The following is a 12,810-nucleotide window of genomic DNA, read 5'->3' as shown; positions in this document are numbered from 1 at the left end:
TATATATTATATATATATTATATTATATATATATATTATATATATATATATATATATATAAATCCATTTACATATATCATATAAACAAATTCAAATATTTTTTATATCAATATAAAATAAAATTTTTAAATAAAATAAAATGTTTTATTATGGCTAAGATATTTCAAGATTTTAGTTTTAAACATATTATGTAAAGATAGAAAAAAAAAGAAAGAATATATAGCGTGGGAAATACTATATAAACAACGACAAATATACTATCCACATCGTTTTCTAACATCGGTCAAGCGTTACAGGTACAGCTACAATTGTTTAAAACTCGTTTACTATATCTTCATCGCTCACTACATATTTTAATTTGAACTTTAAGATTAAATATACATATAAATATATTGATTTTTAAAATCTGATAAAATATATAATATTTAAACTTATATATTTATATATTAAAAAAAAATTGATTATAAATTCCTTGTATATATTTTAAAATATATATAATTAATATAAAATTAATCAATATCTATATTTTATATTTATATATATATTTTTTTAATAATAAAATACTAGTATTCTTAAATTATAAGTTAGCAATTTTTCATAATATGGGGTTGAAGGAAATAGTATGTATAAAAGTAGCGCCATCTAATAACTATACAGGACTGCAATTCTATTTTTTTACAAATTTACTTATATATATTAATATCTATGTGTACTTTATATATCTATATTTTATATTTTTAATTAAATATATTTAAGAATTAAATCATTTAATTAAATCAAAGATATAATAAAAAATAGGATATCAAAATATATATTTAATATATATATTTTAGAATATGTTTTATTAGAAGAAATTTTCTTAAGTATATTCATTCCTATAAATCTGTGTATAATACACACAGTAGTATTTGTATATGAGACTGGAATACCAAGAGGCGTGGTTTGAATAGACGAACCTGTTCATCTATCTACTTATTTTGTCTCCTTCTGCTAGGTATAGAATAATCGTCCTTATACATTTGTAGACAGGCGCACTCTGGTGTCGAAGCCATGGACGAAGCTACGCGCCATTTTGTTTAGTGTCCGCTGGACGCGTCGTGCGTCAGGGTGTTGTGGGGTTGTTTTCATGACCGTCAACGAGAATAAATTTGCGGCTCTCTGAGCTCGCTTACACTTTAAAACGTATATAATAGTGATACTATTTAAACAGTGAAATACGTATATATATATTTTTGCATGATTATTGTGACATACAATACAAAGATACATTTCTTGAGAGAGTTGAAAACTCTCATGCTTATAGTGTTAGATTCAGATTTGCAAAAACTTTGCAAATGTATGGCGCCAGATACAACTTTATGGATACTTCAACTTATGGATAAGAAATTGCGACTGTCGCCGTCACCGTCGACAGATATTTTTTATAAAGGTGAGAGAAGAGGGGTTGTCAGAATTTAATCGATAAAGTGTCTCCCATACTCTTCCTCTTTCCCGTTTCCAAACACAAAACTTTTATTTTATTTTTATTCGAATATTCGACGCTTCATGCTTCGTCGAGTTTTTCGTACCAAATGTGCGCCCTAACCACGATAGTGTCTCGCTTGTGCAAGTCGCTCGAGGAAAGTGAAAGCTTACGTTCCCGATCGTTCTGCATTGAACGCGGATCTCATTCTGTCCGCAGTGGTGCACGTTTCGTGCGTCTTTTTCAAAGATTATAGCGTCACTTAGCTCAAACTGTCGGTATTTTGAAACGTAGTTTTATTAAATGAAAAAAAAGAAAAGATACCTATAAAAAAATAAATAGTTAAAACTGAAATAAGTTTTTTAAATTAATTCATACATATTGAAATAGAAAAATTTTTATTGTCAATATTAAATGTTAAATAATTGAATGAAATTCAAAATAAATGAAATTCCAAATTTTTCAAAACCAGTAAAATAATAAAATTGAGTACTGGTATGTAGAATAAAAAATATTTAATTTATGAAATTTTATATTTAGAAAATATTATAATTTAAAAAAAAGGCTTTTCTTCAATAATTCATATACAATTTTTGTATTTATGAGTTAGATGTAAAATATAATATCAAATAAATATATTTTTAACACAAAATACATAAGAAATTAATAAAAATTTGTCATTAAATTACTCTGATATAATTCTGTTAGTATATTATATTACAGAATATATGTTATACTACATTAAATAAATAGTTTATATTTTGAATTTCATTTCATATTTATTAAAAAAAAAATATTACAATTATTTTTTTAATATATCAAAATATAGTTTATTTAAATTTATATTAAGATAATATGTATACTGATTTTATCACTGATTCTATGTAGCATCGCGATCACTCAATTTATCGGGTGATTTCAACGCTAGGATGTGTAGCAAAACTTGTATGTTATTCTAATGAATATTTAATATGTATATATGCACATAATAAATATATTAATTTTTTTTATAAATACTTACCATTTTTTGATAAAAATGATGCAAATACAATAAATATAATAAATTTAAATCAGATTAATTTAAAATCTATTAATAAATTATTAAATTTAATTATTAGATCAAAAAGTGTTTTGCATTAAATTATACAAAAATTATTAATTTTTTATTTTATTATTCAGTTTAAGAAAAGTTTAATTATTCCTATAATAAATTTTTGTTTCATTAAAATTCATATTGTTACTGTTTCATTTATATTTTAATTGTCTATTTTATTATACAGATTGCATTTCATATCTTTCAAACGACAGCGAAATTAAAATTTTTTTTTATCATCTAACTTTTATTGCATCTCTTTCTAAGGAGATTTTGTCTAAATAGCAACAAATGTATATAAATAAGTCAACAAAATATATGAATAATGAAAATATTATCATGTATATTGTTTCTTACTTTTGTAATATTACATTCATTCATTATATTCTATGGAATAAATAATTTCTTAAATTTTTTAAAATTATTTTTAATTAGTTTTATATCAAATTTTTTTTTCTTATTTCATGATCTTAATGTTAAAAAGTATTTTTAAATTATTTTATAAATTTTTTGATGATTTAAAATCTTTTGATGAGTCTCTTCAATGTAATAGAGTCATGCATCTATAACATGATATATGCATGTATAACAAAAATATAAAAAATTAATTTCTTAATTTTAATTAAATTTGTCGCACTTATTTTTAATATTAATTTTTAATATAATTAAATTTACTTTCTAATATAAAAATTACTTTGTATTATAATAAATATTAATATTACATTAAATATTTATATCATGTTTCTTTATACACAAAGATTATGATATTCTGATCAGTTAAGTGATAAATCAAGATAGATATTGAACACTCTAGATATTATGATTCTTTCTAACTTTGATCACGAGTTTGTACAAGAAAAAAAAGGGTGCAATATATTTATTCTTTTAGTACATTGATCTGTTATAATTCTAACAAAATCTTAAACAATTTTTTTAATTTTATAAAATGCAAAAATCTCTAGAAATTCTTGATATAATAAAAAAAATACATATATTCAACTATATAGACATTACATATTAATATAAATATTTAAAGTAATTATAGTTATTTACATTACAGTTAGAATAATACGATATTATACGATTTTATATTTATATTATCTTTATATTTTAAAGATTTGAATTTTGGGGGTTGTATTAAATATGTAAGCTTACCTAGACTTTAGCACAGGTGTTTAGGATTAATCCAAGGCACGCCTACGAATGACTCACTATACAAAACTTCGGTATGCTTTTTTTCCTTTTTGTAGCGCGAAAGGGTGCCATGTTTAAACCAGTATGATAGAAATTTTTATAAGACTAATTAAGTTTTTAAATAATAAAAATTTTATAATTAAAAAGAATAATATTTGCTCTTTTATAAATTATATCTCATGAGACAAAATTTTTATTATTAAGTTAACTTAAATTAAATTCAATTAAATCTTTTATTTTGCACTCTATTTTTATTTTTTTCGTTAATTTCTTTTTTATAAATATATTATTTTTTTAATAGTTAACTAAAAACTATTCAAATATAATTCGATTTGACTTAAGAAATTTGCACGAAAAATAAATCTATAATTGTTGGATATGTGACGGTCACCACGCCTCTTATTAGATCGGCATTCCATTGAACCCAATGTTAAAAAATTTAAGTGATTTCTTATTTGTTTTTTGTCTTTTTCGCTCAGTTTTATTCCTATAGTACTGTGAAGAAATAATATCTTTTGATTATATATATTCAATATGCATGTAAAAATCAATTTTTTACTTGAAATAATATTAATAAAAATTTATAATTATAAATTACATTATTTATCATATTATATATTTTGTTATAGAATTGAAATAGAAAAAAATAAGAAATCATGCGCACTCCCGCTGAAACAGAAACACTGTCTCAACCTGAGATGTACAAATTTGAACCTCAGGAGACAGAAGCATCATCGGGAGTTAATCAAGTTGTTTTGTCACCTTCTCATCCAGAAGCACACATATTTACTAATAGGTAAGAATATAAAAATTTTTGCTGCATTAAATATATTATATAATAATATAAAATATTTATTTATATAATGAGAGTCAAATTATTAATAATATTGGATATATAATCTCAAATATAATATATTAAAAACACTAATATTTTTTTATTATCAATTTATATATTATCAATTTTATATTTCTGCAATTAATTTTTAATGTATGTAACAAAATTAAAAAAAAAATTTATTCAATAAATTTTTTATCTTTAAGATGTATAATTACTTTTGATTCTCACATAAATATATTATAATATTTAAAACATTCATTTTATTATATTAAATTACGCGCGTACTATTACGCATGCGCACTTTTAATTACTTATTATGAAACATTTCAAGAATATTATTTAAAATTAATATATTTATTATGAAATAATTTTAATATATTAAATATCTTGATAATGATTCTTATAAAATTTCAATTATTCATATAATGAAAAGTATAGAATAATTATAAATTTTAACATTATCAAATTATAATATACTATACATAGTTACGAACAATATCGCTTAATCGATGTTTAATCTAGAATCTATGTAAATGATAAATGTAGCCCTCTACCGACGAACTTCTTAGTTTACGATATGTTTCGTTCTCGTATGCATCTTGCATAGTTTTATTATATTCTTTTTTTTTGTTTATTGTGTAAATGTTCAATTAGTGGCATGATTTTATGACACTTTCTCTCAGTGCATGAGATAAGATTATTATATCCATATGCTACGCATAGTACGATGGTATTTACACGATTTTTCCTCCGGAAGACACAAAATGACGATGCGGCCATTCCAAAGAATGTCGGTACGAGGAGGTGAGCATGAAGGCCAAATCGTCGGAATGCGCTTCCGATAACGGCACCATCGTTGACGACTTCAATCTGGTCCTTGCACTAATACATTCATATAAAGTCGTACTGACAATCTTTGTTAATTTATCATATATTTATGTCATAGTTAATCAGACGATGTGTATTTGTATTATTTTCATGAATTTATAGTTTTGTCAGATATGACTTTATTATATAATTTAAACATTTTTGATAAATACAAAATATTATTGTTCAGTAATGCTGTAGTAATAAGATACATATTACACTTCGTAGTATATTACAGATATCTTGGTATATTATAGATATTAATATTTGTATTTATCATCTTATTTACGATAGCCACTTGTTTCACAGGTTATATATTTGACAGGTGTACAAATCATTTATAGAATTTATGCTAATAATTAATGATTCTTCTTTAATATCATTAATTTTACTTGCTTCAGTTATATTTACCTATTTCATGATCTAATATAACGATATGTTTTGATATACATATATGATGTTAATTATACACGCATATATGTGTAATAAATCGCTTTGTGTGATCACGAAACATTACAAAAGTTTTAATCAATGGATTTTTTAATTAGATTTACTTTATAAATTTATCTTATAAATTTAAAATTATAATATAATTGAAAAAACATTAAAAAATGCTAGGTCATTCTATAAAATTATTATTTATTACATTTATTAACAATATATTTATGATCATGATATAAATTAATTTATTGTATTATTTAAATTAAGTCTTTTAATTAATTTTTTAATCAAAAATATTTTTCAATCACATTATGTATAAATATCTAATTCAATTATGATTTTCATGATATCATTTATGATTTTAAATTTGAAAAAGATGATTTATTAGTAAATCTATAATTTCATATTTAATATTAATATAATTTATTTTTATTAATCATAATATCATTTATATACAATATATACAATATATATATATAAAATATATTAAATAATTAATAATTATTCTTAATATAAATATTTTTATTTAAATATATATAATAATTTACAATAATATATATATATATATTCATACTAGTATATAAGTAGCATTAATAATTTTTTTTTTGTACTGTTTTTCTTATAATTCTTATATTTTTCTTAATATTTCAATATTCAATATCAGTATAATATAATATAATATAATATAATATAATATAATAATATAATACATTGATTGAAAATGAAAAATAAATGAAATAGTTAGGTCATTTTTAATAGATAAAATAATGAAAAATAATGAAAAAAATTCTTTTTTTTCTTCAATATTTTATAATTTTTTATAACATGATATTATTTTTAATTTTCTAACTATATTTTTAATAATTTTTAATTATTTATTTTAGCATGTTATGTATCCAAGAAGAATTAGGTCAGTTGAGTGGAATTGCAGGAGGTCCTATTATTCCTGATTCACGTGATGCTCAATTACCTAATAATAATCATAGCAATTCGGAAAGCAATAGTAATTCTAGTGAAACAGCAACAAAATGCACTCCTGTTTCTGGAACTTTAGATGCACAAAGATCAAGTTGGGTGGAAGGTATATTAGGATGTATGCGTCCAGTTTGGACTATGCTTTCAAAGGCAGCAGTAAATGAAAAAATTAAAGGACATCAAAGTAAGTATTTTTTTTTATAAAATTCATATATAATATAATATATAATAATAATAACATTATATTTATAAAATTATAATTATTTTATATTTTATATTTTAGCAGATGATTGGGAAATACCATTTGAATCAATTAGTGAACTTCAGTGGCTTGGATCTGGAGCTCAAGGGGCAGTATTTAGTGGAAAATTAAATAAAGAAGTTGTAGCTGTAAAAAAAGTACGGGAACCACGTGAAACTGATATACGGCATTTGCGAAAGTTAAACCATCCAAATATTGTTCAATTTAAGTATGTTTTTATCTTTATAATTTATAATATATAAAAATAATGATAATTTACTGCAAATAAATAATTTGTTTATTTTTTAGAGGTGTTTGTACACAAGCACCATGTTATTGTATAATAATGGAATTTTGTCCATATGGACCACTGTATGATCTTCTTAGAGCTGGTGAACCAGTTCCACCCCCTAGATTAGTGTCTTGGTCAAAACAAATTGCTGCTGGAATGGCCTATCTTCATGCACATAAAATTATACATAGAGATCTTAAAAGTCCAAAGTATGTGTGTGTGTCATTTAATTTAATATAAAATAAAATATGAAATTTTTCCTTTTTTTATCAAATTCAATAATTTTTTTTTATTTATTTAATGTAATAAAAATATTTAAAAAATATTTACTTTTGAATATTGAATATTTTTTATTTCAGTGTATTAATAGGACAAGGAGAAGTTGTAAAAATTAGCGATTTTGGAACTAGTAGAGAATGGAATGAAATTAGTACAAGAATGAGTTTTGCTGGTACAGTTGCTTGGATGGCTCCAGAAATTATTCGAAATGAACCTTGTTCTGAGAAAGTAGATATATGGTCATATGGTGTAGTATTATGGGAACTTTTAAGTGGAGAAATACCTTATAAAGATGTGGATTCTTCTGCAATCATTTGGGGTGTAGGCAATAATTCTCTTCATTTACCAATTCCTGCAAGTTGTCCAGAAGGATATAGGTTACTTGTAAAACAATGTTGGGCTGCAAAACCACGTAATAGGCCCTCCTTTAAACATATTGAAATTCATCTCGGTATTGCAGCGGTTGAAGTACTATGTACTAAACCTGATGATTATTTTAAGACACAGGTAAAAATTTTGAAAATAAAAATAATTTTTAATTTGTTTAATTTTTCTTTTCTTTAAATTATTTAAAATATTATTTAAAATATAATTAATATTTTTATTTTTATTACAGCAATCTTGGAAAAAAGAAATTAGAGATCATATGAAACAAATGCAGACAAATAGTTGTAGCAGTCCAAGATTTGAAGCTGATCTCATTCGACGACGTGAGGATGAATTAAGACATGCTCAAGATATTCGAGAACATTATGAACGCAAACTTGAACGCACTAATAATTTATATTTAGAATTAAGTGCTGTTTTATTGCAACTGGAGCAACGTGAACGAGATGTAATTAAGTAAGTAAATTTATAGTGGAATATTTGTATGATTGATAATAAATAAATAATGAATATATTTTATTTCTTAGACGAGAACAACAAAATGGATATAAGCAATGTAAAAAACGACTTGTACATCCTCTTTTAAAGGCTCAAGAAAGACTTCATCGTAGACGTAATCCGCAATTTTCGACATCGTCTACTCCAACAACTCCACCATCTCCAACAGATTGTCCACAAAGTCCTATAAAAGCAACTATGTATACACAACTAAATGAATCTAATCAACCAGAAACAGTTTTAGCCCCTAATAATAGTTTTAAACAACGTAAATATAGGCATCGCAGGGTAGGATCTGGTTGTGGTATAAACTCTAGTCCACGATCAAGTCCTCATCGTGAAAGAAAAGTATGTATTAATTTGAGGATATATATTTGTTATTTTATAAAAATATAGCATTAAATATATCTTTATTTTCAGAGCATAGAAGTATGTGCACGTTTTGTTGATAATCAAACACAAACAGATATAATGGATATTAATGAAACTGATTTTAATCCTGTTGAACGTACAACAATTCCATCAATAGAAAAGCTTTCTGTAAATAGTCTTAATAAACAATCATTAAATAAACAAGCAGCAGAGTGTTTAAATGGAAATTCAATTTTATCCGAAGCTCATTATAGAATAGAATCTAGTCCATGTTCCAGTCCTGAACCTTCAAACGAAAATCGTACAAATGGAAATGAACGTTTAAAGGACTGTAGCGATGATGATAATCTAGAAACGCTTGGTCGAAAAGTTAGTGAAATTATTAATGCTAATCGTCTTATTTCTTCTATAGATAATGGAAATTGTGATGATATAATACAACACAGGTAAAATATTTAATACATATATTTAAAAGTTAATACATATATTTAAATAAAAAAATTAATAAAAAAATATAAAATTTAATAATAATAAAAATAATAAATAATTTCTTTTAGAAGTAAAGAAGAATCTATAAAATTACCTGGACATTTTTGTGGAATAATTGTTAACAATACACCACAAGAACAATCGGAAAATAAAACTCGACCTTGTTCCGAAAGTATGGATACTTTGTGTGATCGTGAAGATGATGCATGTGAAGAAAGTTGGTCAGATGAAGAGGGTGAAGATCCAAGTTATACATATAATTATTCTCTTAGACGAAGAAGGTATTCTTTTAATGTAATGTGAAAATGTCAAATTAATTTATATTCTAATTTAATGAATTTATTTTATAGTATTGCAAGAAGACCAATTGGTCCTGGATGTAGATTAAGAAGATTTAAACATGCAACGGTACGAATAGAAGGAGTATTAGCTTCTGATGAGGAAAATACTTCTGAATATTCACATCCTCCGTCCAGTCAATCCTCCACGTTAGAAAGTAATCCCGATATGCAAAGAGTATTTCGTAATATTCACTATTCTCATAAGGTGAGTTAAGATAAATATTATTATTTGTAATTTTTATGCAAAATATAATAAATTATATTTTTGTTTTTATTTAGAGAAAAGAAATAGATGATGTTTCTGATACGTCAAGTCAATCAGAAACAGATGAAGTCAGTGAGATTACAATTGCATCTCAACCAGTAGATGCAAATTTAAAAATAGAAAGTAGTGTATAAATTAACAAATTTTTTATATTTCATTTTCGAGTGATATATTACAGTACCTAACAGCCAGTGCATTTTTGTAATGTATGTTTTCATCCTGTGTTAAATATTGTAGATATTTATCAATTTAAGATATGTTAGATATATGTACATTAATTTTTCATTATACATTATTATTAATGAAATATTAGATGCAATGCATTATTTATCAATGAAATATTAGATTAATATTATCGAAATATTGAATAATTACTGAAAAAAGTTTGAAATCACATTCTAAAACAAAATTAAAGTTAAATTTTTTTTTTTTTGAAATTTATTATTCAAAAAATTAATTCAATAATTGAATTAATTTAATGAAAATATATTTTCTCTCATTATTTATAATATAAATTATTCTACAGAAAAATGGACATTTAAATCAATAACTATTTTTTCTAGAAAAAATATTAAGATGTAGATTTATAATATTTTCGGAAATTAAAATTTATAAAAACATGTTATTATATAGCATTATTTAATGACATGTTATTACATAGTATTATTTGTAAATATATGCACCTCATGCTTTCATGTGAAAAAAGAAAAAATTAATACTTAAAATATTCATTCCATTATGTTTTACTTTGTTTTATAGTTCCTTTTAGTAAATTTAGAATTTTCAGCTAAATATGAGTTTATTATCAATGATAGCATTTATTTTATATATTAATAAAAATTAATCAATTAATGAATCAATCATTCCACAATGAATGCAATAATTGTATTCATTTGTACTTATGAAAAAACTCTAGTAGTGTAGGACCAATTAAAAAAAATAATAAACTCATATATTATAAGATAGTTTGAAGAGAAGTTTTATATAGAAATACAATAAAGTCATAAAGTAATAAATGTTGTATTAGAAAAACATAATTTCAAAAATGATTTAAAAAATATGTAATGGAATGACAATTATTAAATAAATGTTACAACATAAGTGCCTATGGCAATTTTCATAAAATATACCAAATAGTGACTATTAAAGTAAAATAACAAAATTTAATTATGTGCAATATGAAATAATTAAGCTTATAATTGGAAATAGAATCACATCAGTACAATAATTTTTCAATTCAACAAATATTCCGATAAAATTAAATTATAAATAACATGAGGTATTGCATTAAAATTTTATTGCAATAAAATCATTAAATATTTTTGATGCACTAAAACTTTTACCAATAATCTTACTATAAAATATATTAATGTACTACATGTCACAAATTTTATTGTTTCATTTTTTATTTAATAAATGGAAACAATCTAATTTAATGACTATGTTTAAAAAAATTAATATAAGTAATATTATAATGTAGTCAAACAAACAATGCAGGTTGTCTGAGTTTCAAACTGAAACTCTTAATAGTATTGGACTGTATGTAAAAGTCATACTCATTCTTTTAAATCAATAACAATAAGTATATAGTATTTACATGCAAAACTAAAATATGTTAACTCAATTGTCCAAAGTACTGTTCTGCATCCATCTATTGTACCTGCTTTGAAACTCAAATTGCCTTAATGACAATTATTATACATTGTATATATAGACAATACAATATATGAACTTAAGAAAATAGCAGCTAAGATATAACATTATATATCTAATACGTGCTCATTGGACGAAATAATTAATAAGATATACAAAGATGTACTTTATAATAATCATATATATCTATTATATTTATGCGCGTAGTTGCATAAATTGTTCCTTCTTGTGCAGTGGCAGCTAAACTGATTAGTTCTATTATTCCTTAATAATAAATGCGATACACAAAATTTGTGTTATAAACAAATAAAGTTGATTTACAATAATTGATTTACAATAATTAAATGTTTAATTAATAAAATAATTAAAATCTTAAGAGCATGATATAAGTTATTCGATAATTCGATTTTGTTAAAATGAAATAAAAGTTCTTTTATATAAGATAAAAAGTGTTAATTATTTATATTCATTAACGTTTGAAAATGAAATATATTATTTACAATTTTTATTTAATTAAAAAATTAATATATATAAAGAAAAATAAAAATGTATATTATGATTTTACTTCAAATATAAATATATTAACTTATTAAAATATAAATATTTCCACAGCCTATCTTTAATAATAAAATATACACATTATTATTATTACTATAATGATTATTTAATATTATTATATTAAATATATATTATAATTATTATTATAATATTGTAAAAAGATCTTACAAACAAGAAAAATTGCTATAAATACATAAAAATAATGAAACATTTTAAATAGTTTTCACTTATAATAATTTACTATTATAATTAATAATATATTATTAATATATTATAATATATAATATATTATAAATAATAATTTAATTAAAATATATGATACTATAATTTAAAATTCTTTTTTCTACAGTATTAATGCAGTTTTATATTTAGCACAGAATATTTGTGAATAAATTTTATTCATATTTATCGAATTATTAGTTATAATTTTTTTTATTCTATTATTGAACATGTAAAAGTTTTCAACTAATCTTTCAAAATATTGTAATTTTTAAATATTTTAAATATTTTTATCATTTTTCTTTCAATTATAACTTTTATTACATTACATATGTACAGTTTAATT

The 12,810-nt window shown here is 22.5% G+C and overlaps 1 protein-coding gene across 3 annotated transcripts; it reads left to right on the top strand.

Moving 5' to 3' along the window:
* The first annotated feature begins 1,070 nt into the window (after positions 1-1,070).
* Positions 1,071-10,974, top strand: LOC410119 (mitogen-activated protein kinase kinase kinase 12). Of its 3 annotated transcripts, none has more exons than XM_016913107.2 (12): positions 1,071-1,429; positions 4,379-4,545; positions 6,780-7,054; positions 7,154-7,340; positions 7,421-7,612; positions 7,763-8,189; positions 8,299-8,525; positions 8,597-8,915; positions 8,988-9,385; positions 9,500-9,709; positions 9,779-9,974; positions 10,049-10,974. In XM_016913107.2, exons 2-12 carry the CDS (start codon positions 4,406-4,408, stop codon positions 10,166-10,168), a joined length of 2,691 nt encoding a protein of 896 aa, XP_016768596.2. In that variant the 5' UTR covers positions 1,071-1,429; positions 4,379-4,405; the 3' UTR covers positions 10,169-10,974. The 3 variants fall into 3 exon arrangements, with proteins under 3 accessions (XP_016768596.2, XP_016768595.2, XP_026297471.1); XM_016913106.2 differs by having other exon boundaries at positions 7,157-7,340; positions 9,497-9,709; positions 10,049-10,168; XM_026441686.1 differs by lacking the exon at positions 1,071-1,429 and having other exon boundaries at positions 4,406-4,545; positions 9,497-9,709; positions 10,049-10,168.
* Positions 10,975-12,810: the final 1,836 nt, after the last annotated feature.

The sequence above is a fragment of the Apis mellifera genome, linkage group LG7 (genome assembly GCF_003254395.2).
Source record: "Apis mellifera strain DH4 linkage group LG7, Amel_HAv3.1, whole genome shotgun sequence".
NCBI classification, from domain to species: Eukaryota; Metazoa; Arthropoda; class Insecta; order Hymenoptera; family Apidae; genus Apis; species Apis mellifera.
The sequence above is the reverse complement of the archived record's forward strand: the minus strand, read 5'-3'. Positions and strand labels throughout refer to the sequence as shown.

Bases quoted from the DNA above. Each gene is read 5' to 3' on its own strand.
- LOC410119 (XM_026441686.1), top strand. From the start codon at position 4,406: ATGCGCACTCCCGCTGAAACAGAAACACTGTCTCAACCTGAGATGTAC. The intron at 7,341-7,420 runs GTATGTTTTTAT...TTTATTTTTTAG, and splicing joins CCAAATATTGTTCAATTTAA to AGGTGTTTGTACACAAGCAC. The intron at 9,975-10,048 runs GTGAGTTAAGAT...GTTTTTATTTAG, and splicing joins ATATTCACTATTCTCATAAG to AGAAAAGAAATAGATGATGT.